The 27272-nt window shown below is 36.7% G+C and overlaps 1 protein-coding gene across 1 annotated transcript in view; it reads right to left on the reverse strand.

Moving 5' to 3' along the window:
* DDX60L (DExD/H-box 60 like) overlaps positions 1 to 27272 on the reverse strand; it is a 92259-nt gene that overhangs the window by 38155 nt on the left and 26832 nt on the right. Inside the window, 15 exon segments of the mRNA XM_070505036.1 lie at positions 1929 to 2038; positions 2149 to 2291; positions 3146 to 3261; positions 5472 to 5567; positions 6299 to 6418; positions 6977 to 7126; positions 8628 to 8786; positions 9467 to 9630; positions 12619 to 12868; positions 15210 to 15367; positions 16948 to 17063; positions 17575 to 17680; positions 22782 to 22937; positions 23881 to 24022; positions 26205 to 26363. Of these exon segments, the coding sequence (XP_070361137.1) occupies positions 1929 to 2038; positions 2149 to 2291; positions 3146 to 3261; positions 5472 to 5567; positions 6299 to 6418; positions 6977 to 7126; positions 8628 to 8786; positions 9467 to 9630; positions 12619 to 12868; positions 15210 to 15367; positions 16948 to 17063; positions 17575 to 17680; positions 22782 to 22937; positions 23881 to 24022; positions 26205 to 26363 (2145 nt within the window).

The following is a 27272-nucleotide window of genomic DNA, read 5'->3' on the forward strand; positions in this document are numbered from 1 at the left end:
ATGATCTCACCAAGTACGCCTAGCCACTGTACTTACAGCTGATTAAAGACAATGTGTCTTGAACCATACCAAGCAGAATAAACCATTAAAAAATTACAAAATACTATTCAATTAGAAAATGACTGGGAATTCTATGCTGAAAATGTCAGAAAAATCATTGGAAAGCTTTAAAAAATGATGTCTTTATTATATATCTATTCTCTAGGCGTGGAGTTGATGATGGAGAGAGGCATGAGGGGCAAGAATGAGTTTTATAGCATTTGGTTTGGGTCAGTGCAAAGCAAAGGAAAAGCTACTTAATAAAATTCTATTTGAAACCATCCAAAAGACAGAATCTCTTCAGCTGGATATTATACAACCTTTACCATCACAGCTCAGAGTCTGTGTAGTCCATTCCATTCAGCACTCACTCAGGCATTCAACCTACAAATTGTTCAGTGTAACACTGTGGTTAAGAGCATTAGGCCCTGGAATCAGGCCATCTGAGTTTGGTTCCTAGCTGGACAATTACTAACTGAGTCCTTGGGCTATTTAACTTCTCTATCCTTCTCCTTTCTCATCTGTAAATTGTGGATAATCATAGCGCATTTATTATAAAGACATTGCGAAGGTGAAAAGAGAAATACATATAAATGTTTAGCAAGTGCCTGACACATAGTTAAATGCTCAACATATGTTGGTCATTGTCATTCCACAAATATTTATTGAGCAGCTTTTAGATATAAGGCACTATGAGCTATCTGTAAGATAATCCAGAGGTGAAAATGTACAAAATTTTTCATCAGAAAATTTAGAATCTAGTTTAAAAGAAAAAGCATGCCAAAAAAAATTATAATAGTAGGCTGACCATAGTTGCTGTCATTTAAAAATATATAAATAATGTTATATGTTATCAGAAAAGAAGATCACTTCAAGATGGAGAGATCATAGAAAGACTTCTGAATAAAGTCCCTCATTAGCAGAGACATGAAAGATGAATAGGATCTGGAAAGCCAGAGTTTAGCCTCTGGGGTAAAGCATTCCAGGTACAACATACAACGTGAAGTCTTCCAGGTGAGGCAAGTGACTCTAGATTAGAGAAGATCTTGAACGCCAAGCTAAGAAGTTTGAAATGTATTTGTTTCCAATGGAGAAACATTGAAGGCTTATGAGCAGGAGAGGATCAGAATTCTATTTTAGGAAGATTAATGGAGCAGTAGAATTTTGAACATAGCTTAATGAAAAGACCATCTGTTGGCTAATGTCATTTTAGCTTCGAGAGGCAACTTGAGCCTAAATGACCTCATCATGGGAATAGGATGTAAAAGGAAGAGAGAAAAGCACCAGAAATTAATAAATCCTTCCACACTCACAACTCTGTGCCCCAACTGAGATCTCTTAAGGCCTTCATCTTATCGATCCACCGTGGAAAAAGTCACGTCAAGATTTTCATGTTAGTGGGAAGTGTCTCTTCCCTGTTTAGATCAATTGATGGTGATTAGATTCTGACATGAACAAGGGTGCCCATACAGCTGGAGCCGAACTGTTAGTCACAGAGAAGTTGAAGGCAGAAAAATGTGCTAAGAAGAACTGGGTAGAGAAAGACAATGCCTGGAAATAAAGAAAAAGAATAAACAAACCAAAGAACCCAGATTAGAATTATTCATTACTTCCTCTCTAGAGGTAGTTATTAAACTTTGGATGTCCCAGATAATTTGAGGATCTATTGAAATCTAGAAAACAGTACACACACAAAATTGTAAGGGGGTTTGCAGTCCCCGTGGATGCTTAGCATGAGTGCTTTCCATCCTGATGTCCATCGACCTAAGGTTAAGATTCTCTGTTGTAAAGAATACATGCTACAATTTTATGAAGGTTAATTGAACAACTTTCCAGTTGTGATATACACTAGTATTCCTCTAATAGGACAAATATGGCTTTATACGTACATGATCCGTCGTTAATGCTGCACATGGGTGAAAATGATCAAAACAAATGGCATTGTCTTTTACTGAACAGATATGCTTTTCTAAATCATTGTATCTCTCTCCATAGAGCACTAAATATGAAGAGAAAGAATATCCAAATTAGTGGGCATATAATGATGAGTATTTATACATAAGTTTAAAGCAAAATAAAACAATCCCTATGCTTCTAGAGCAAGCTTACCGAGTCTAACTTCATATGATTGATCTCTATGCAAGTTGTCTTTGAGAAAGTTGAGACACTGGTCAGACTTTATTTCAGAAATAAACTTTTCTTCCATCATCTTGTCTTCCTGTCTCCAGTACTGTTTTACTGATTGCAGCCACCTTAAAGAATAAATATACATATCATTTAAGCAGAATATGGAACTATTTACCAAGAACTTAGATATTTGAAGCAAAGAAAATTCCACATGCCTAAAAAGTTATACTTAAGCACATGGGTTTTGGATTTAAACTGCTTGAGTTTGAATCTCAGCTCCATCACTTCATAGCTGTGTACTTTGGGCAAGTTCCTTAACCTTTCTATGCCTCAGTTTGTTCATCACAAAATGGTGCAAAATAGTAGTACCTTCCTCATAAGATTGTTGTAAGAATTAAATGAGTTAAAATACCTGCAACATAGGAAGCATGATGTAAGTGTTTGTTGTCATTGTTGCTATCATTGCAGTGGGTGGTTGTTACTAGCGAAAATCAAGTCTGGTAACAAAACAATACTTGATATTCAAGTAATAAGGCTTTGTTGTTCTTACAATCACCATCGACAAGGTGGAAAAATGTTAGGAAACCTCAGGGTCAATGGCTGTGTCCAAGTTATTTCCATTTTAGCTTTACTTTTTAGATAAGAACAACAACAAAAAAGGGATACAACGCTATCACTTCAGATGACACTTATCTGAGAATTTTTGGAAATTTTTCGACACAGTTTCAGATCTGATTGTGGGAGACCTTGATGTTCCTTTGGGGAAGATGTCTTCCTTCTATCCCTTCCAGGAAACATATCTTCAAAATATTTTTAGAGAAGCTATACTCTCTGAAGTTTCAAAGATAAGGTAATAAATTTATCTGAAAGTTATAATGTTACAGAAATAACCTTAAAGACTAAAGACCATATAGATAGTATATTATTCAACCATTCAATATATAATTACCATTCTGTCCAAAATGAAACCTATACCTACTCAGTGAGAAGCTTAGGGTTACTTATGGTAGCCGAAAGAACCAAAAAGGGACATCGAATCATGACAAGAAGATGCTCCCAAAATTTTCCTCCAGTTTCTCCACCAAGACAGTGGACCTAGTAAAGACAAAAAAAATTATCAGTTGAAAAGTTGATTTGAAAATGGTAAATGGAAAAAAGCATAGAAGCATTAAATAGTCATGCACATTTCTCCAGTTTCATATGATTAAGCAAACCTAAATAAACAATGATGAAGTCAGACAATAGAGGTCACTGACACTTAACTCTTCTTCAATCTCCACAATAATCCATCGTTAATGCCAAAATGTCCAACTCTAAAAATCTGTTTGAAGCCATATTTTCCTCTCCATTCATACTGATATTCAAGCTACCATCACCCGGATTTCTACAATAGCCTCCTGATTGTTCTCTTAGCTTCCACTTTTTCCCCATACGCTCTTCACGTCACAGCCATAATGGGATTTTTAGCCTAAGTCAAATCAGGCCATGTCACTAACTAAAGCTCTACAATGTCTTTCCAAAGCATTTAGAGCAAAATACAAATTGCTTAACTGGAAGTGTAACACCCTGCACAACCTGGCCCCTGCTCACTTTTCCAAGTTCATTGCAGGCCACTCTTACCCCTCATTCACTCTGCCCTGGACATACTGGCCTTGTTTTCATTCCCTGAACACACCTGTCCCACCGCAGGGCCTTCACACACATGGCTCCCTCTACTTAAACCCTCATCCACCTCTCTTAGCTGATTATTCCTACTTACCCTGCAAAGGGAAGCTGATGGTCACTCCCTCAGAAATACCTTCCTGAGCACCCATCCAAAGCTGTCCTTACTTCTCATTTTGCCATTATCATGGTCACAGCAGACTGATTTTTTCTTCAGAGTTCTTATCATAATGTTGACTTACATTTTCCTTGGTATGTTTCCTTGTTTAATTACTCTCTCCCTCACTACACCTAAGGCCATTACCGGTATACCAGGGAAAAAGCACGGTGCCTAATACATAGTAAGCACTTAATTAATATTTGTTGAACGAATGAATCAATTACCTTTGTCTAAATGATACAAATTAAGACTTAGAGAGGAGGCCCAAAATTTGATTTTAATTAAATAAAATAAATTGTGACCCTTCCTTGGGATTCAACTGGAAAGACTTACTATCAGAGCCTAACAATAAATACATAAATAAACCAGTATATTTCTTTATCCCTTCTGACTTTGATTTGGTCAGATAGCAAACCACTTTACCAAATGCTGACTTTATATTTTTATCAGCTAACAATTTCTCTGAACTTTCTAAAATACTCATTAACTCGTAAAGCCTTCCTGTAGGCATGTTTTACATATGCATAAATCAGGAAAACTGAGTTACCCAAGTTTCAACATCATTACACTTATGCATTTGGAGATGAGACCACAGTCCAAGATTCCACATTGTGAAGATCAAGGGTTTGGTTTAGTTTGGTTTCCCCTTAGAACAGGAATGTTTAAGGTCAGCAAGACAGAATACAACCCAGTGAATAAAAAAGAAATAGAATACTTCAGGACCAAACAAAGCAGAACAACAGCCTGATAGCCTGCTCCCAACTTCACACAAGGAAAAGGTAGATTCACTATAGGTTTGTCACCTTGTTCTCTTTAAAGCTGAAAATTCCTTGAAGCAAAGATATATAAAGTTTGCATTCTATTTCATCACCTTCAAATCATGTTGATAATAATATTGCTATGTCCCTCCAGATCTAAATCATTTTCCATTTTGCTCTCTGCCCAAGGAATCTGACCTCGGAAACCAGCTCAACCGACCTTCCCAGCTCTCCAGCTTCTGTTGGGTTTGGCCACTGGAAAGTTCAGGCAAGACATGGGAAGGAGGGAAAACAATCAGGTCAAGGTCTTTATTCTGTTAGTTCCTTTCCTAAGAGGTCAACCTTGACTGGCTATGTTCCTCCACCAAGGTCACTGCTCCTCCCAAAGAGGCTATCTCTACAGACTTTCTCTCCTTTTGTGTTCCATACTGCTTCCTCCTCCACCCCTCCTCTTTCACATAGTTAACAGCTTGGGGTTGTATTATTTCTGGATGACAGTACTCACCTTGTGGTTTTCCTTGCACAAACCTTTGTAAACAGCCCCTCTGTAAAGACACCTCACTAAGAATTATGCTAATTTGAATATGCAATCTGTTTTCTGTTGGTACCCTGGCTGAAACAACAACTTAGATAATTACCATCATAGTGCCCTACATTTTCAAATCTGAAATTATAGAGCATATATACACTAGGATATCAACCCAGAGAAATAGCCCAGAACCTACCTCATCAAATATAACATATCTGAGCCTTTTCACCCATTTTTGGCAATGAGGATCAAGCAGCAGAACTTCAAAGCATGCAGGCTCGGTGATAAGTACCTAAAAATATAAACGATTAGTGTAGCTAACTTTACTGAGCATTTCTTTTGTGTCAGGCATGGTAATACGAATCTAAAAAGTCGCTGCAGTTACTTACTGGGAATTAGGACAGAACATTGCTGGTGAGGGCAGTTTTAAGGTCATGGTGTGGCTTTGATATTTGTAGTTTAAGTACTTAGATTTATGAGCATTTGGATTAATGAAAATGGGAAAAAAAAAACCTAATAGTTCCTTCATATTTTGTCTAGTCTTAATTGTTTACCTGTGAGCTCAGTAAGGGAGAAAACCTATCTTTATCTATAATGTACCTAACAACAGCTACACTATCAAAATACAATATTTTTGAGATAAGTTTTTATTATGAATAGAGTTAAATTTTTATTATTTATAAGAACAAGTAATTTTGAATGGAAAAAAGAGCTTGGGTAGTTATTTAATAATGTAGTAGTTTTGTTAAATCTACTTAAATCCCTTTATAAATTAAAATGAGATATAATAATCTATTTCTTGATATTTTAGGTCATAATGTAAGTGTCCTTAGAGAGTGATGATCCTAGTACCCACTCTTTAGAGTGAAACAAGCTCAGATTTTTCATACGGCAATTGCATTTCTTGCAAATTCAACGAAATTATTTCCACAAGGGTTTGTGACTATGTAGATTCCCAGTAAAAGAGAAATCTAAGTACTGTTCTGTAATTTAATAACGAATTCATTCACGAATATGCCATACCTGACAGTTGAGTGTATTATAATGGTAATCTCTCGTGAAAGTGCCACATAGAGCACTGCCAGGCGGTAACTTTTTGATAAAACGATTCTGAACAGTTGCTGCCACTTGACCGACAAGGACCTGATTGACAAGGAAAGAGACCTGTTAGTCATTCAGTAGAGAACAGACATGTAAAACCTCAGAGGACAAACAGAATTTGTCCACAAGTATATTATTTTACACGCCTAGAAAGCTTAACCCTATTCCTATCCCTCAGTACTAGATGACTGTATTTGAGTTACTCGGCTAAGGAAATAAGGTTTAAATGAGAACACTTAACAGAGGGTAAAAGGAAGATAAACATAGCTTCCCCCAAAAGAAAATCCAGGAAAAGATCCTCATACACCAGAAAAAACTTCCTGCATAATCAAGGCTTCAAGAGAAGGTGTGTGTCAGTAAAGGCAGATGCTTCTCTGAAGCCAAGTATAAAGCCTAATTTGAGAGCAGCCATCAAAATCTGGAGGCCAGACTTTTTCTTCCCTCTAATTCTAAGGAAAGTGTTGTTGCAGCCTTTGAAACTGGAAGGAGAAATCGCAAGTTAAAAAATAAAGGGGCCGAGATCTACCACATGACCATGTGCATTATTTTAAGGGAGAGATTCAGAAACGAAAGAGAAAATTAAAGTTGCTTGAGCGTTACCTTTGTTGGTGCGACATACACCACCACCCCTTCATCGCTCTCCTTCAGCACCTTCTCCATGCAGTAGTAGGACGCATAGGTTTTGCCTGAGGATGTTGGGGCAACAATCACTGCTGACTCATTATTATCCACAACATCAAGGACCTCTCGCTGCAGGGTCAAGAGCACCATTTTTTGTCAAGAAAGCAAACAGCATATTACCAACACAAAGACAATATCACTTGTACCCTCTCTAGGTCCTGTGCCTGTATTATGCTGCACCCAGAACTCTGAACCTCTGAAGATGAGGTCTGGTAAACACTCAGAAGGATGATTCATGAGAATGCCTGGATTACTCACATCCTTGCCTCAGAAAAGAAATTTTATTTTACATTTTGACCTGGAGGGAGAGTTTTCTTTCTGAAAAATCGAAAGTGAGACTGAGCGAAGCATCCTTTTCAGTTGGAAAACATTTTTTCCAGTTACTTCTCGTTTAGTTAAGCTCAGAAAAGTCTTTGCAAAATTAAATTCCAAGAAATTAGTCATGCCATGGTTAATCTAGCTTCATCCACAGAGAGATATCAATATATCTTTTCCTGATGATGTAAATAAAGGCCAAGAAGGAGAAAAAGTCAATGATTCATGGTACTCGAGCCACATTCTCCAGACACAGGAGAAAACCATCTACTACCTTTGAAGGTGTGCAAGAGCTTCACAGGTTCTCACGGCTTGGGCATCTGCTTGTATTACATCAAAACAATGACTAGAAAAGAGTCTTAATACTGTTTGCTCGCAGTATGATAAGCAGAAGACGGGAAAACACACCTGCCTGTATACTCTCTTTATTCACGGTTCCCTCTCAGAGACACACTAGCGTGAACTGATCAGAAAAACTACAATTTGTGTAGGCCTAATAAAGAATATGTTGCTGTCTTATGACCCATATTGAAGGGAGGAACTGCTCCCCATGCTCTAGAAAAAAAGAAAATCAGCTTCTGACTTCCTACATGGATATATTTTATTCTCATGTGTTAACCAACCTTTTTCAATTTTAAATAAATTTGTCTAAGAAGAGCTAAAATGTGGGATTACTGACTAAGGATTCTGCACAATTTCCTGTTCACTTAAAACGTTTTCAGCCCATTTGCCCACAACCCTCCTACATGAATCCAAGGCAAAATTGACTGATCACTATAGAAAAAGTTAACTTTCAGAAAATGCCCAAATTGGATGGTGACAGGTTGTATTACTAGCACACAAGGAGCATATGACGCACAATCAGGTTATCTTTCTTAGCCAGTCACAGATGGTGTTGTTGGATACCTACATATAAACTCCCAGATTAGACCACCGAAATTTTCCTGTACATATTTATATCTATATACAAGTTTTTCTGTTGCCATAGGCAATATTTGGAAATTCCTCTAAGCTAATGTGACAAAGATGTCTATGTGACTCAATCAAAGTATCCAAATGAAAACAGTTTATATATTAGATGAAGGGTCACAATCCTTAAGTGGAAAAAGTCGACAGTTCACCTTTTGGATGAAACAGTTTCAAATTATATTACACAAAATTTAAAACTTTAAGTAAAATATAGCATGTAGAGACAAAGTAAAGAGAAGCTCTGAAATCACACTGATTAAGAAAATACAATGTTTCCTGTCATTACCTGCCATGTGTCAGGAATGAAATCTTGGACCCTGGGATCTGGATCATTTCTCTCATCTCGTATCAAATAATGGCCCATGTATTGTAGTTGAAACCTAGCAGGTCCAATGTCAATTGAATATTTATTCTTTTTCTTCCTTTTCTCATCATCTCCTGTTACCTGTTATTATTTCAATACATTATTTTATTTGAAATCATCTTAAAATTAAATAAACATTTAAGAAATACTTATTGATATCTTAAAAAATATTAAATTCATATAAATTAAATTTACTATACAATTTATTAAGTTTATATAAATAACCTTTAATAAATATTAAATGTTTATTTATTAAATGTTCCATGCACAAGGCATTTTTACCATGCTTTTAAATAGTCTCATATTTAAGGAAGAAAAGTTTTATCATCTAAAATATCATTTTTGGGATAAATAAAACAGCAGATATTACTGTTAAAAAAAAGTTCATCCTAGAATTGAAAGCTGGAAGCCTGTTAAAGCCTAGCCTTCATTCTCCCTACAGGCTTTAGATATGGTGCTAGAATTAAGTACAGGATCCATTTTTGTTACCAAGAGGGTTCAAAGTGCCATCCAGAGATCATCTGGTATCTAATCCCTGCTTCCAGAAAGCATCTGTACAAATTTTCATATTCTAATTTACTTCAAATTTTGGCAGCTAGTTTAGTAATAAATAGTCTCAAATCTATTATTTAATAAACTAGAAGCAGAGGAAATATGTTCAGTTAACTGTATATATGAGATCCTTTATGACATCAATTAATTAATCTACTATATTAAAATTGGTTAAAAGTTAAGGTAAGGAGAAATTCTAGTTATCTTACCAGGGTTGGATCTAAAGAGTTTGCCAAATTATTAAAACCTAAATATTTAAGGCATTTGGCTATAAATTTATGATCCTCTTCCAAAATTTCTGGGTATCTCTCCAGAAGCGAATGGATTCTTTTCATCATTTGAACAGCTATACTTAAATCTTTTGAAATTTTGCCTTGTTAAAGAAACAGTAAAACCGTTAAAAAGAGCATCAGAATAACAATTGCTTGATCACTCATGACAATTATCTAGTCAACCAATTAACACAATCTGATTAAACTCACTATTTTACTTGACTTTAGTGGAAGTTTTAAGGAATTAAAAAAACTAAACTCACGATTAAATAAAATTAATACTCCATCTATCCACACTTCCATATCATCTAATAGCTTCAAAATAGCTGTTTAAGTGTAGGGAAAAAATAAAACAAAAAAGACACAAACTTTGTAATTCATAGCAGAGATAAGAACCATTTGAACTCAGTTCTGAACGAATTTTCACAGGAAAATAAAGAAATAACCTGCACGCTATTTTCATGTGTCTTCTATGTGCATAGAAAAAACTCTGCGACATTAGATACCTGATCAAAACATCAGCAACATTTACTGAGGTCTTCTCTCGACCACATATTATATTTGTGTTTATGAAACAATCAGTGGAACCTTCCAATCATGAAGAGCTAAAATAGAACCTCACTACACCCCAATAATTCTATACAGACTCCATATATGTTCACATATAGCCTCTTTATTTCTATTCTACTACTATTTAACACAAGGTCAGGGCTGTTGTAATGCCCTCTCTCTTCAACATGTACTACTGAACGCCTGCTTCTGCAGACCACAGATCTATGCTTTAAGGAGGTTCAGAAGAAATTTAAGACAGAGTTCTTACATCCACGAACTTTCAGTCTGGTTGGAGGAACAAGAGATTGCTCTTGACATAGATGAGTATGAAACCTGATTTATAATTCAGGGTCCAGCAGGAGTGACAGAGGCAGTAGGTGTTACGTGAGCTGGAGTTGTTGGGAAGCCTTCATGAAAAGATGGGCCATAAACTGGCCTTAGAGGACAGAGAGAATTTAGGCAGATGGAGACAAGGAGGAGGATATCTGTAGGAGAGATGATAATTGCCTCCTCAACATCCATTCGCCATTTTTCCTTATCAATATTTATATTAACGGAGATGGCAATGTGCGCAGTTAAAAGCCGGTATTTTCTAATCTCCCTGTAAGTAGGTATGGCTTTGTGACTAAGTTTGGCCATTGAGATGTAAGCAGAAGTTGGTGGAATTTCTGGGAGGGCTCCTTATATGGGGGAAACACAACTGGGATGGTACATGTTTGCCTTTTTTCTTCTTCTGACTTTATTCTGGATACAAACATAATGGCTGGAGTTTCAGCAGCCAACCTCATAACCTTAGGAAGGCAAGCCACACACCAGCGATGACGTGGTATGATGACAGAGGAGCCTAAGTCCCTCGTGACAGTGGAGAGTTGCCACAGCAGCACTGAACTGCCTATATCTGGACTTCTTTTACATGAGAGAAAAATCGATTTCTATCTTTTTAAAGCCATTGTTAACTCTCTGTTAATAGCAGCCAATGGCAATTCCTAACTGATGTAGTATCATGGATAAGCAAAATTACATAAGGTAAGGCTTAGAGATGGAAATGAGCATGGTACCTGTGGGCTCACTGAGGGACTGTCTTTCTTGGGTAAGAGAATAATGAGATAGAGCATGAATACAAAGAGGAGTCATGTGGCCGTGCATAAAAGGAATCCGAGTAGGAGACACTCGAGACAGGTAATTAGAACTACTTGAAGAAGAATTGTCAGTTTGGAGATGTAGATGTGGTAATTTCATCTATCATCAAAATTACATCTGTACTCAGTCCCATTTTTCTCTGATTTTTCCCATAGCTATCTCTTCCACATTTCAAACTTTAGGAAAATAAAGAATGAAAGCACAGACTATATGAATCACATGAGGAAATAATACCTGAAAATAGTGTGCAGACAATATTTGCAAACGATGATTTGCAAAAATGACTCTCTACTACCTGTTGGAGACATTGATAAAGCAGAGCACGGAGAGCCACAGAAACTTCAGGGAACCCTTAGAATACTAAGCAGCCAGGACCCATTTCTATCCAGTTCCCTCTCTGCTAGGTCATAGTTTGGAGATGGCCGTGTTCCACTACCTCAGGCTGCAGCTGCTATTGGGCATCTACTGTCCTATAGCTACAGCTCTCGAGGATTTCTGAAAAACACTCTCTTCTCTTGTTCTGTCAAGAACTATGAAAGGGCTGCAATCTGACAGTATTAGCAAGCTAATCATTTACTCTGCCATAGCTTCATGGATGCTGGCAAAAGACATAAGACTCCTGGGTCGGAGACAAAGGACTTTATTATTCATGGTACAGTTAGCAGCATAAACGTCCTGTGTGTGTCAGTTCTCCTGGTCCCTTATGTTTCACCAGGGAGATAGGGAGCCCAAGTGGAAGCTGCGCACACACTGGATTTGTGTCACAGCTAAGGAATTCTGAACTTAGAAAACCCAAATCTTTTCTAATGGACTTCAAGCAAACCTGTCCCTTTGACCTGGAGGGAGACATTAACTTTATTACACTAGCAAGTAAACAAACCTGGCCTTTACTCTAGAAGGAGATACAGTCTCTATCCTGCAAGGCTGTTGACTATACAAACATCCTTGAAAACATAGTCTGGAAAAAAAGCTGTCAGCGCTTCTGCTTGCAAGGCATGCAGAAACATGAGAGACCCATGGAGAATCACTTCCCAACAGCAACTTCAGATCTCCCAGGAGGTGATGGCTTCTCTTCTTTGGCGGGCCCTGTTTCCACTGCTGGGCCTCCTCCTGCCTTGGTGGTCGGTCCCCTTAATTATGTCCACACATTTGGAAAGAGTCCTTTCTTTACCCACTCTCTTCAATTTCTTTTGTTGAGACCCTGTCTCTGAACCTCTCTGCAATTCCACTTCCTCATTTGCCAAATAGGGATAATAATAACTATCTTAGAGGGTATGACTGAATAAAATCAGATAATGCATGTAAAGATTTTAGCATAACCATGCATTCAATAACTATACTAGCATCATTAATGTTTTTATCACTACTCTCTATCCATATAATATAGAGTCATATACCTTCATCCTGGCAATGTTCTTTCCATGCTTTAAAGCAGGCACTTAACCCTACCATTTCAACCTGAATTTTCACTGAGTTACTTTTACATGATTTTAAAAAATCTTCCAGTTTCCTTATTCCAGAGTTTAAATTCTCTTTCAACTCTTTTTCAACAGAAAATAACAGATCATTCCATTGTTGTTGTTCTTTCTGATCTTGTTTGAGAAGTGAACTTTTCTTCTTTCTAGTAACTTTTTCAGATTTAGCATCCTGCTTAATAAGAAAAAGAACACGACATGAAACAAGTGGAAATACTCCAAGATTCCATTTCATTAGTGAGAAAGCATTTTCATGTGTTTACTGTTGATTTTGACCATCATCCTGTTCATGAACTGGCACATTTTCAATGCCTTTTTCTTAAAATTATAGTCTTTGCGCAATGCAGAACTTCAGTATAACAGTATAAACTTCAGTATAGAAGTAAATAGTCTCGCTCTGCAGAAAGTTTTCTAGATTTCTGAGTGATGTAGATTATGAATAAAAGACTAAATGTAATAAAATAGAGAAGGAATGGCCACTGGGCTCAACTGTAGGGAATCTTCTTCCAGATTTATTTATTCATTAATTTGTTCATCCTTTCTTTCCACAAAGCATTTTGAGCACACTCCTCCCCACCCCCTATCCATCCTTTGCAGATTCATCTTGAAAAACACCAACAGTCTCAAAGTGATCTAAGCAGACATTAGGCAAAGAGGGAGGATAAAATTGCCTATTTAAAAAACAGAAATCCCAATGGGAAATGGAAGAGTCACACACTCTTGGTAGGGTGTTAATTTATCCCACTTCCCCAAAAGGTGGATCTAACACTTAATTCCCATTTTGCCTGAATTGCACTGTGACCAGGGCAATTCCCTCCAATCTCTCCTGGGAGGGACTGGAGCCATGGCCCAGGCCCTCAGCCCACGTGTCAGGGGCCAGCCTTGCGGCAGGGCTTGGCTGGGCAATGCCCCTGCAGATGGCGGCAGACTGGGGTGACTTCTGGATGCTGTTTTCCCTTCTTCACTTGTGCTTAAAGTAGAGCGTGGACTGAGCCAGCCCTGATGGCCCAGCAGTTAAAATTCCACGTGCTCTGCTTCAGTGGCCCAGTTTCAGTTCCCAGGCACAGAACCACACCGCTGATCCGTCAGTAGCCATGGTGCAGCAGGGGCTCACAGAGAAGAACCAGAAGAACTTAGAACTGTATACAACTATGTCCTGGGCTTTGGGAGGGCAAAAGAAGAAAAAAAAAAGGAGGAAGATTGGCAACAGATGTTAGCTTACAGCCACTCTTCCCCTGCCAAAAAAAGGGAAAAAAGTAAAGCCCAGACCTCCACCCTGGAGTGCCCAACTGACCACTCTCAGCTGCAAGCAGGTGAGGTCTGCAGGCTGAGGTGGAGCCTCTACAGCCAAAAGCAGGTGTGCTAGGAAGGTGGCTGGATGGACCTTTGAAACGGTTCTAGGAGACAGACCTGATAGCAGTGCTAAGAAACCTGGAGTGTACTTAGGGATGACTTTTCAATGTCATCTTGAAAAGCTTTGTGCAGAAACTCTCTTTGACTGACATGCATTCCCTTGGAGTCCTGTCATTTTCAGCCTAATTCGTTAGTTGTGGGTCTGGCAAGGAAAAGAAATTCCATTAAGAATTTCCTGAAATTAGTGGGAAGGGGAAATGTTTTCATATTTGGGGTTTTTCCTCTGAGGCCTTTATGTTTCATTTTCCAAAACGTTTCCACACCTACTCCAATTAGGTAAGGCAGCTGTGATGAATGCCTTTGGTCATTACTTTGGTTCCTGCTCTCTCAAATATTTAGCACTGCTGCCCTCAGGGAAAGAGTTTTACTGAAACCCATGCCTCTGCTTAAATCCCAGCCATGAGGCCAAGAGAGCTGTACTGAAGTCTAATGAAATCCCATTAAAGAATGATCACAAAGTAGTATCTTCACAAGCAAAGTCATAAAATTAACCATTTTTTCAGTTATGAACATAGTTATATTACCTGATCCTTTTCCACATTATCTTTTTCAAACTTTTTTTTTCAAATTACAGGGATTTTATATATGTCCACAAGTAAAGCCCAGGGGAAGGGCAGAAAGAACACTGCCTCAAAGAGGAAGTAAATAGGTACAGAGGAAGCCCACCCAGACAGGAAGAAGACTGATCTTAAAATAATTTATAAACATTTAGGCAGTTTTCAAAATTCAGGCAAAACAACAAAGCTGATGAGTATGTTAGACCTAATTTACCAACTGTATGAAAAAAGATTTTCATTATAATAAAAAATGTTTCTTTTAACTTAAATTCAACATTTCTAAATCCAAGCTCTTAATCCTTTCATGCCTTAGGTTCATTATCAGATAAATCTATCTTTCATTATCAGATGGAGGATAAAATACTAAATTTTGTGTAATTTTCCTAGAATTTCTAATGGCAACTAAGTAAAATAATAATTAATTTGTAAGCAAACATAAGGGAAAAAACCATAGAGAAAACCTCCAAAGGGATGAAGAAACATCAATTTAAGAAAAGCAAACCACTGTAAAAACAAAAATTAGGTAAAATACATAGAATCTACCTGTGATATTTCACTCTTGGCTCCCCAGGAGTCCTCTTTTGGCTGGATAGTTTGAGTTACAATGACTTTTGAAGAGACTGATTCTAATGATTTCCCATAAAACTGCGGATAACTCTGATTCTTTTTCACATTAAAAACAGGTAGGTCTCTAGAATTTTCTGAAATAGAAAGACTTAAAATGTAAAATGTATTTTAAAACATTACTAAATACTGATATAATGTCCTCATTACTTCCCTACACCATCTCACCCACACATTCTTTTTTTTTCATTTTAACTCCAAACAGTAATTTAGTACGATAACCTTAGCTAATGAGGTCAGATTATAACATGCTAACAAAATAATTCCTTATCTTATTTGAAGAAGAGAGAAGATAAAAAGCTCTGCTAAGGTCCCACTCCAAGAGCACTTGGACATCACCTCTGTCATTTGGCAGAAGAAGAGGGGAAGAGGCAGGTAGAGACAGAGTCAAATAATGTATTCATCTAGAACAGAGATCAACACACTAAGACGTGCAAAGTCAAATCCGACCAGCACCTGTTTGGGAATTTGGGATTTGTCTGGTTGCTTTTCTTTTTTTTTTCAAGCTAAGCACATTTTTTAATTGTTATATTTTAAATGGTTATATAAGTACCTACATCATGGCCTCAATTTTGTCTCTCAACTTGCAACACCCAAAATATTACCTATCTGGCTCTTTAAGCAAAAGTTTGTTGACCTCTGATATAGAATATTCTGACTATTTGCATTCCTGAAAAGGAAAACCACTACTCCAGCCATGACCAAAGGTTCAAGAGCTTATAACTGAGAGAAATTGCTACCAATTATCTTTCACCATGCAGAAATTCAAATGACACAGAAAATTCCAGCAAGGGAGGTTAGATTCATCCTAGACCTAAGAAACACTCTTTAAAAACATAAAAGATATAAATGAGCTGAAGTTTTGTTCACTTGTTGTTGTTGTTGTTTTCTTGTATCTATATCTATATGTGACGCAAATCAAACCATTCCAGAGATACATCATGCAGAATCTTGGTAGCCAGTTATATAAGTAGGTTCATATATTTAGACAATTGGCACGTTTACTTTACATGTTTCTATACTCTTCTAAAAGAAGTTTTATTAGTCCTGAGAAAGGTGGAAACAAACATGGGGTTGGAGAAAAACACACTAAAGATCAGAATGAACCAGGAAGAAAAGATCCCCTAATTCATTTTTTAAGGACCTCTTTTTATGGTTTCATGGCTCCTCTTTATTGCAGTTTCAGCCCCTCCTCATTATTGAATTTCTGTGGGCAGTTATGTTGGTATTTATCAGCATACAACCAACTAGACAATTGTGTAGTATGAAGAGAGCTGAAATTTCTAGGAAGACTAGGGTTGTATCAGCATATTTACTTCTAGTGATAGATTCCTACAAGTATAAATTATCCTTCCCATTTATAACAGCATCTGATATTTTTAGCAACAATACCACGTATATGTACTTCCTTATAAGATGAATAAATCTCCATTTGAAATAATAGATACATCCGCATGCATACCTACACATGCCCACTAGGCAATATAATGGGATGCTTTCAGATAATATACTTCCTGAAGTGCTTCTCCAATTCTAGATATACTAATTTCATTTAAAATATAATCTTTGTTTGTAATATAATACTTTTTCACTGTTCAATGAAGAGAAGAAAAGGCAATTCATATAAGTTCTATTTTATTGTGGTCACAGAACTCACCATAAAAAAGACACCTGGTCTTGTCGTAGTCATTACTAAGGGGTCTGTGAGCATGCCAGTGCAAAAGTTCAACACGTTCCTTTTGTTTAAGCAGTGAAGTAACAGCTGGAGCATCACTGTAAAAATATATATATAAAATATATATAATTATATATTATATGTATATAAAAGTTTAGGTCCCTCTAATACAACTTAACATATTCATCCTATAACAATATAGAACATAAATATCAGCCTATAACAATATAGAAATCTTATAACTCCTTTTTCTATTTCTATGCTATGATGTAGGTTATGAAATCTCAGTGGTTTTTAAGACACACAAGAACCCCAAATTTCTACCATTCCTCTAACAGTCCCATCAATATCAACAACTATTTATTAAAGCTTATAGAGCTGGAGTAATTTTATTATAAGTTCAAAACTATATAGATTTTTATAGTAATGTTCAAATTACATTGATACGTTAGATATTATATGCACTCCAACATATATTATAGTCACATTATTATATCTAATTTATTATATCCAGACATCATATGATACATAGACATTCTGATGAGACATTCATTCCACAAGTATTTTAGAGTTTATAGAACTAAATTAGGCACTTTGTTAACTCTATACCTCTTTAGAATAGGCAAATCCTTCATCACATCTCCGACAAATTTATCAATTATAGCAGATGTCATTGGGATAAAACCCACTTTAGGTATCTTTCCCAGGGAGACATCTAAAAACAAACATAAAATTAAATTGGGAGGAAATACACAACTATCCTATAAGAATTTTGAACGTTACTTTCAAAATTGCGCAAACGTAATATTTTGCGTGAATTTTATTAATATTACCAAGTTAGCTCTTCTCAGTGAGATAGTCCTCACACCAAACATTTTGGAGCAAGACACAATATAAAGAAAGAGTACATAGCCATATAGATAGCTAGGTATATTGATGGTTGCAGATAGATTAATTGATAGACAGACAGACATATATGTTTTCCATTTCTAAATGCTTATTCCTATGTCACAGTAAAGAAATAGCAGCACTTGAAAAAATAGTCACACAGAGTTCACCTACACATAGGCCTCCATGAAATTAAAATGACAAAAGAAATAGGAAAAAATTAATCACAGAATACTCTTCACGGTCTCCTTGAATTTTTATTTCCATAGTTCCTATTTATGGCTTATGTGCTGAATATGGTGATAGACTAACAGATTATTTTATCCAATTTTTTTCCTAATTATAGATGAATAAAAATTATTATAGTATTTCTCCTTCCCTATCACTAAATTCGGGACAATATTCTTCTATTGATGCATACAAAATTTGCATTTGCATTTCTCTTGCATCTCTGACATTCCTTTGGGACAATTTCCTTCTTCCTGAATTATATTCTATACACATATCTTTAATGAGTGTGTAATGCTAGTTAATTCAGTTATTGCATATCCGAAAATATCTGAGTTATCTTCTCTTCTTAAATTATACTTTTTCTGGGTACAATATCCTTCAATGACTGATTGGAATTTTGTCTCATTGCTTAAAAGACACTGCTTCATTATATTCTTGCTTCTGTTGTTGTTTTTTAGAAGTCTGCTAACAGTCTAATTTTTGTTCCTCTCTAGTAACTGTTTTCTCTCTTATTCTTTGGAGGACTTTATTTTTGGTATGCTGCAGTTGCACTATGATGTGTCTAGTAGTCTTGAGGGTAGGGGTATGTATCCTATGTGAGATTTGCTGTGCATCCGGAATCCAAGTATTCATGTCTTTCATCAACTCAGGATAGTTTTCAGTCACTATCTTTTGAATATTGCTTACCTAATGTTGTTTCTATCTTCTGTTTCTGAAACTCCAAGTGAACATGTGACTGACTCTAGGCATCCAAAGGCTTAGCGAGATTGGAATGTTAGAACATATTTATTACATAATATCTGCTCACCCTCCCATGATAGTGCAGAGGACACACTTTTACCACAACTGTGAGAAATAAAATTGTGAGGGGAGTCTCAGCATCTTTGAATAGCTGTGGTTACTCTTCTCATAGGCCAGAAGTTACAATGGAAACTGCTTATCATCAAACTGGGCTCCCTAAATGTAATGGGGATAATTGGATCCAAGGGTAGCAAGGGTCAACTGGCAGCACTCAATCACCAAAGACAAGCTAGTCATGGGTACCATAATGGACAGTGGAGTCAAAGCAGAATAATCTGATTCACAGAGACCTATGGCATTGGCTCGTTAGTCATGGTGTGTTCCTCAAAAAGAAATAGATGGGCAGTCTCCTAACCTCTAAGTTGATCTGCATGAGTGGAAGAGTTCTAGGCTGAGTGAACAGAAGTCTAATTTGAGTCAGCAAAACAGAGAGCCATCACTCCTCAATCAGTTCCCAGACCTGAGCCACTTTACAGACCCAGACACCCTTGATTGAAGAGGAGGCTGAATCCTCTTGAGGAAGAGCCCTGCTACACTGCCAACACTTATAGTGTTACTCTCTCATAGTCTTCCCCAAAAGAACCTACAGCCATTTACCAAGGTAACTGTGCGAAGAGAAAGAGAAATAATCAGACTTTTCAGGGAATTACTTGACACTGGTTCTGAACTGAAGCTACAAGTTAAGATACACAAGGGAGTAGGTGAAATGCCTATGACCCTACTCCTATTACATCACCTTCTCTCTCCCAGACTGATCTATAGCCTCAAGTTAGTTCCCTACATCCAGTTGACTGAGGAACAGAAAAATCAGGCTTAGCTTAGAGTTGGTTCTGCACAATGTATAGGCACCACCTGAAAGTGAACAGCTGTAGCACTGCAGTTCCTTTCTGAGACATTCCTGAAGGATAGTAGTGAAGGGAAACCCTCCTGGGGGCAAAAATTTGAGCAGTGAAGATATTTTTTACTTTTGCTTGGAAAGAGAAATGGCCAGAAGTATAAACCCATACTGGCTCATGGGCTATGACTGATGGTTTGGCTGGATGGTCAGGGATTTGGAAGGAATGTGATTGATTGGGAAATTTGAGGTCTATGGAAGAGGCATGTAGATAGGCCTTTCTGACTGGGCAAAAAATATTAAGATATTTGTGTCCCACGTGAGTGCTCACCAATGGGTGACCTCAGCAAAGGAGGATTTTAAACATCAAGTGGATAGGGGCTGGCCCCGTGGCTGAGTGGCTAAGTTCACGCGCTCCACTGCAGGCAGCCCAGTGTTTCATTGGTTCGAATCCTGGGCGCGGACATGGCACTACTCATCAAACCATGCTGAGGCAGCATCCCACATGCCAAAACTAGAAGGACCCACAACTAAGAATATACAACTATGTACTGGGGGGCTTTGAGGAGAAAAATAAAATCTTAAAAAAATATATCAAGTGGATAGAATGACCCATTCTGTGCATCCCAGTCAACTTCTTTCCCAAGGCATCTCTGTCATTAGCCAATGGGTTTGTTCACAAAGTGGCCACGGTGCCAGAGATGGGGGTTATGCATGAACTCAGCAACATGGACTTCCAGTAACCAAGACCACTTGGCTACAGCCATTGCTGAATGCCCTATCTGCCAAGAGGAGAGACCAACGCATGGTCTCTCGTATGGCACCATTCCCCAGGTGATTGGCTAACTACCTGGTGGCAGGTAGCTGGTTACATTGGACTGTTTCCATCATGGAAGGGGAATTCTCTGTTCTTATTGGAATAGACACTTACTCTGGATAGATATTTACCTGCATGCAATGCTTCTGCCAAAACTATCATCCTTGGGCTTACAGAATGCCTTAGCCACCATCATGGTATTTGACATAGCATTGCTCCTGATCAAGGAACTCACTTTATAGCAAAAGAAGTATGCAATGGGCCCATGCTCATGGGATTCACTGGGCTTACTGTTTTCCCCATCATACTGAAGCAGCTAGTTCAATAGAATGACCAAATGCCCTTTTGAAGACTCGGTTACAGCATCAGCTAGATTGCAATACCTTGCAGAGCTGGGGCAGGCTTCCTCAGTAGGCTGTATAAGTTCTGAATCAGTGTCCAGTACATGGAGCTGATTTAGTTTAAGTAAGAAAGATTATCCCAGAGAATCCAGGTGGACTTGATCTAATCAGTTCAAAGTCCTTAAGAGCAGAACAGAAGTTTCCCTGAAGAGCAAATTTCATGAACTGCAGCTTTAGCTCATGCCTGAAAATTCCAGCCTGCCCTTCATTAAGACCTGCCCTACAGACTTTGGACTTGCTCAGCAAGCCCCTGTCATCATGTAAGCCAATTCCCTGAAATAAATCTCTTAATATATTATACCCTATTGGTTCCATCTCTCTGGTGGAACTCTAACTGGTATACCCTCCAAATGGATCTTAGACTCAATTGAAACACAATCAACATGTCAGCAGATTATTGTAGAAATTAACAAGCCAATTCTAAAATTTAAATAGAAATGCAAAAGACCCAGAATAAACTAAAGAATCTTCAAAAGGACAAAGTTGGAAGACTTATACTATCAAAATCAAAGATTCTTACAAAGCTACAATAATTAAGAATATTTTCATGTTGATTCAAATAAACAAGGATAAACAAGGCTCAAAGATAGACCAATGAAATAGAATAGACAGTGCAGAAATAACCCCTTCCTCATACCATACACAAAAATAATTTCAAGATGAATCATAGTCTTAAATGTGAAATACTAATGACTTACATTATTTTAAATGGGCAAAAGACTCAAGCAGGCACTTCTCAAAAGAAGATATCCAAACGACCAGTGGTATAGGAAAAGTCCCTCAATCTCATTGCTTATCAAGAAAATGCAAATTAAAGTCACAAGGAGCTACCCACCCATCAGAATGGCCAAAATTAAAAAGATTGACGGTAACAAGTGTTCACAAGACTGCCCCAATGCCCACATTGATGGTAGGAGTTTAAATTGGTACAACCACCTTAGAAAATGTTTTGACAATAGTAGTAGCTCCTAAAGCTGCACTTCTTTGTATATACCCAAAATAAATGCATTTATCTACCTAAAGTTATGTAGAAGAATATTCAAAACAATTTTACTCATAAAAGCCAAGAACTAGGAAATGCTCAAAGAGGATAAAGTGTGATATATTCATACAAGGAGATACTTCACAACAATAATAACTTTTTTGACATATGTTAAACACAACAATGGGCATGAATCTCTCATACATTATATTGAGAGAAAAAAACAGATAAAAAGGGTATATAATACATGATTCCATTCAAATGAAGTTCCAAACAGACAAAGCTAAGCAATAGTATTAACAACAAAATAGGGTTTACTATAAAGAGGTCAGGGAGGGAGACAGGATGGACTGCAAAGTGGCATTAGAAAACTTTCTCTTGGGGCTGGCCCCGTGGCCGAGTGGTTAAATCCACGTGCTCCACTTTGGTGGCCCAGGGTTCGGATCCTGGACGCGGACATGCCACCACTCATTAGGCCATGTTGAGGTGGCATCCCACATGCCACAACTAGAAGGACTCGCAACTAAAATAAACAACTATGTACTGGGGGGATTTGGGGAGAAAAAAGCAGGGGGAAAAAAAAAGAAAACTTTCTTATGAGGTTTTGGAAACGTTCTATATCTTGATCTCGGTGGTTATCACACAGATGTCTATATGTGTAAAATCTCATCAGGCTTTACTCCTCATATTGGCTTGCTTTAAGCACACTATTGGCTCTATTTTATACCTCAGTTAGGCAGTAAACAAAAATGCATAGTGAAAGAAAATTATTTATCCTTGTAAGAATCAAATTAATCAGGCTTCTTAAAATTTTGAGGAATAAAGATGCTTTGATTCCAGTTTAATCTGGTGATTTATTACCTTGGATTGGCAATAGCTTCTTTCCAAGAAAAGGCCTTGTTGTTGTTCTCAGAGGAAAAGGTTTTCCAACATCAAATTCTTTTACCAGGTGTGACACAAAATTCCACAGATGTGTGTAATCTCTCTTAATGGAATCTCCCAAATTCAAATGTAGCTCTGCATAATAATTAACATATTAAAGTATTAAAAGTCATACACATGCACACACACAAACCCCTTTTTTTGACTAAATTCACAGAATTCTAAAAAGATTATCAAATAGTGAATGAAACTTAGAGTGAGTACAACAGTACACCAGCATGGAAATTAGCAATGACACTATGGCAGTGGTTTTTTAAAATCATTTTGTCTTTAAATTTAATAGTGGTCTGTAACAATTACATGCTTGTTCCTTACTAAATAATGCTAATGATGAATATAAAATTATTTCCTAAAATAATGAACAAAATGCCATATATAAGCTGGCAATTTTTAAAACTAAGTAATAAAAAAACAGTTTTCTTGACAGTTTGCAGAATACATAGAGGATGAAAATTTTTGAAAAACTAGTAATGGTTGCTAAATTTTATGCAAAAATCAGTTTATTCCAATGCTTGCCACTATGGGAATTAAATCTCAGAGTTCAAAAAAACTTCAGTAATGTTCACTTAGGAAAAATATGTTCAAAATGTTTCACTATTCTTTGAATATATAAAACCACAAAAGATAATTTATTCTAAGGAAATAATTCAAAGAAAAACAAAACTTACATGTACCAAGATATTTAATGCAGCTTTGTTTTTAGGAAAAATGCAATGAATCCTTAAATGTTCAAAAATAGTGATGGGATTACATTAATTGAAGTAAGCATTACAAAAAGTCATCCAGCCATTTAAATGAAAAATACATCAATATTATACTATAACATCAAATTCAATTTTTTGAATAATACTGAGTGAAGAAAAGGCAGGAAATGTAATAAGCATGTACATGTACAAACAAAAGTTTGCAAGAAACAAAAATGTTGCTGTGGTTTGTATTGGAAAACTTGGAAGGGTTTTAAATAATTTCCGTTTACCTCTTACTAATGATATAATGTTAATATATATTAAGGTACTACCTTGAGTATTTTCAGTTTCATAGTAAAAGGCAATATTCTTTAACAAATGCTCATCACACAAGTCAGAAAGATGATTTAAATTAAGATTCCAACCTTCAAAAAGGTTTAAATTTCTTAGAATGAAATAGTCACACCACTTTTTCTGAAAATTGAAAATAAAACATTATTAGCAATATAAAGATTAAAAATGAACTGAAACCAACTCCAAGAAAAAAGTTACCTACACTGTACTTTATAACCTTCCACTTATTGCTGAATATTCCACTTTTGCACCCCACCACTCTACCAAAACAGCTCATAGTAAAAACAATCACCTTTGACTTTCATGTTATTAAAATCACTGAATTTTCTGTCCTCAACATCCTCATATCATCTGCAGAATTTGATACCATAAACCACTTCTTTTTTTAAATACCTGATTCATCTGACCTCTAAGATAATTCACTTCTCCTAGTTTTTCTTCTTAGCAGCTCCTTTTCAGTATCTTTTTCTAGTTCTTACACTTCCACCTGACCACTATACTCTGGAATATCTCAGGACTCTGAACCGAAACCTTTTCTCTTTTTACTCTGGTCTTTCCCTAGAAAAATGCTGAACTGGCATGGCGTCCAGTATTATCCATGGACTAATGAGTCGCTAATCTGTTTCCAGCCCCAAACACAACTAAACTACCCAACAGATACCTCCTTTTGGAAGTCTCATTGCCACTGTCTCAAACTCACTATTTAGCAAATTCATTATTTTCCTCCCCAAAATGTTCTTTTTCCAATGGCAGCATTCGAAGTTGGTCAAGCTAGAAATCTGGAAATTATCTTTGACTCTTCCTTCTCCCTTATGCCTCGTAATCAATTGCTTAACCTTGTCAGTTTGTTCCACAGCCCAAATAACTCTTGCATTCTCCACTTCTATTTATGCTTAGTGCTACCAACTTTCCCCATGTTACCCTCATCAATTACTTGTGCAATCACTGAAGTGGTTTCCTTGTCTCTACTCAGATGTCTATGATGCCCTTTACACACTATAGCCAAAAGAACTTTTAAGCAAAAATTCAATTACAGCTTGAAACCCTCCAATAATTTCTCATTATGCTTATCATTTCCTAAATCCTCGACAGAGCCAAAGAGTACTAAATGATTTTCCTTCTACCTAGCTCTTCAGCTTCACCTTCTTTTCTCCTACCTAGTCACCCTGAATATACCTCAGATACTCTAGCCAACCAATCCTCATCCTTCAAGTCTTGGGCTGCTTCACCTCTCTTCACTTCTTCAAAGAAGTCATCATATCCAGCTAGGTAAGCCTTTTCATCATTAGTTTCTAAAGTATCCTTTAATTCTCTCTTTATATCCATTAGCACATTTTTAATCCTTTTACTGGTTATTATAACTATTCAATACCTGAATTCCCTGCAAACTGAGGCTTCACGGGAGAAGAAGAGTGGGGAAACGTGTTTGTATAGTGAATATGTGCTGATTAAACATGTGTGAATGGGATGCCTGGCAAACTGGTTTTAAAATGCCTTTGACAACAATTTGACAATATGAATCAAGAGCCTCAAATTTTCAACACGTTTTTGATCAATAATCCCATTTACTATTTCAGGAAATCTAATCTAAATATTTTACCCCAAATTAAAAGGAAAACCTTAAACATAAAAACTCTCAAGACCAGCAGCATTTTTAACATACAACCTGAAAATTATCCTAACGCCCCATTATAGGGGAGTGCTTATATAAACTACAATAGAGTCACTCAAATAATGTTTAATAGCCACAAAAATTGTGCCAACCAGGACTGTGGAAAAAATCAAAATACCTTTAAAAGAAAATAATACATAGTATATATACTATGGTTGCAGCCATAAAAGAAATAATCACAAAAAATCTATGCCCTAAAAGAAAAGAATAGAAAAAAAAATACTAACAGTATTTGAGTTAACAGCATTGCTCTGAGCAGTGGACTAGGAGTACACGTTATCTATTTTTTTCAATTTTCAACTTTTCTTTAATATACAGTACTTTTATAACAAACAGAAAAAATAAATTCATAAGTTGGTTCCCAGCTCTTCTAAAGAACAGCACACAATCTCAACCAATTTCCTGTGGTTGATAACACAAAAACATGATCTCATCAGAGGAAGGAACAAAAAAGAGGAGGGCTTTCACGCTTCCTTCGAACAGACATATTGTGAAGAAATGGAAGTTGTTGAAACTAAGACCTGATTGATTTATCCGGCATTATTCCAATATAAATCTATTTTTAAAGGTGATCATGATCTTTATCTCTTGTACCAAAACAAAAAATAAACTAATATAAAGTACGGTTACCATTTTTAAGAAGGTACAGACTTTCTCAATCCAAGGAGAGATGATGACTCGAGAACAAGCTCTCTGAGAAAGAGGTAAGTGGAGTTGAAAAGCCATGCAGAGACAATGCAGTCTGCACAAATCTTCTGCCTCCCGCAGGGGTAGGTAATTACTGCTCACCTGCATAAAATAAGCAAGGTTAGCCAGGCAACAGCACGCTATGGAAAGAGCACACAAATAGGCAGCATCGCAAAGTGGGCAGCCATGTTTGCTTGAGGAGGAGTCGCATATCCTCCAATTGCTCAGACTACATTTTTAAGAAAGTCCTGTTCTTCATACATAAACTGCATCTATACAAAAGTGGGGTAAGAAAGAGGGAAAACTCCTGCCTTAGCAGCTCACATAAAACATGTCTTAGGATTTTTAGTTAAGTTAAACTTTAAACGAGTTGACAACAAAGGATGTCACTGACCCAGAGGCCTGTGCATTTATGGAGCCCCACACAAAATGCTCTACCATTTAGAGCATTCACAGTAACCTCAACAAAACCACAGTATGTTCACAGTGAGAAATCCAGGATGAAGACATCCGAAAAGCATGTTAAATGTAAATGGCGGAAGGAAATGGTCATGTTTAACCTCCTGTGGTAGATACTTCAAAATTATTTTCAAATATATGAAAGGTTAAGGAACTTAAATAAAAATATATCTCCAAGGGCAAAATTGGAAATAATAAATAGAAGTTACAGAGATTGATTTTCGCTGATGTATTTGTATATATATTTATTTTCTCTGATATATATTTTGCTTGATATATTCATTTTTTAAAATTAGAACCATTAAAAAAATCATGTGCTGTCATATGAAAAGTTTTCTCCAAAGGCATTTAAGCAAATATTGCAGGAGAATTAAATGAGGTAGTGGGCCTTATCCATCTCTGAAACTGTGTGAGAAAGAGGGATAATCAAATACAAGCTTACACAAGAAATCAAGTTTTATTCCCAGAATCCTGGGTTCTATGTTATTTACACTTGCATCATGCAACTCACAGCACATCTTCAGCATATTATAAAGTCAAAATATTAAGATA

The sequence above is a fragment of the Equus asinus genome, chromosome 3 (genome assembly GCF_041296235.1).
Source record: "Equus asinus isolate D_3611 breed Donkey chromosome 3, EquAss-T2T_v2, whole genome shotgun sequence".
NCBI classification, from domain to species: domain Eukaryota; kingdom Metazoa; phylum Chordata; class Mammalia; order Perissodactyla; family Equidae; genus Equus; species Equus asinus.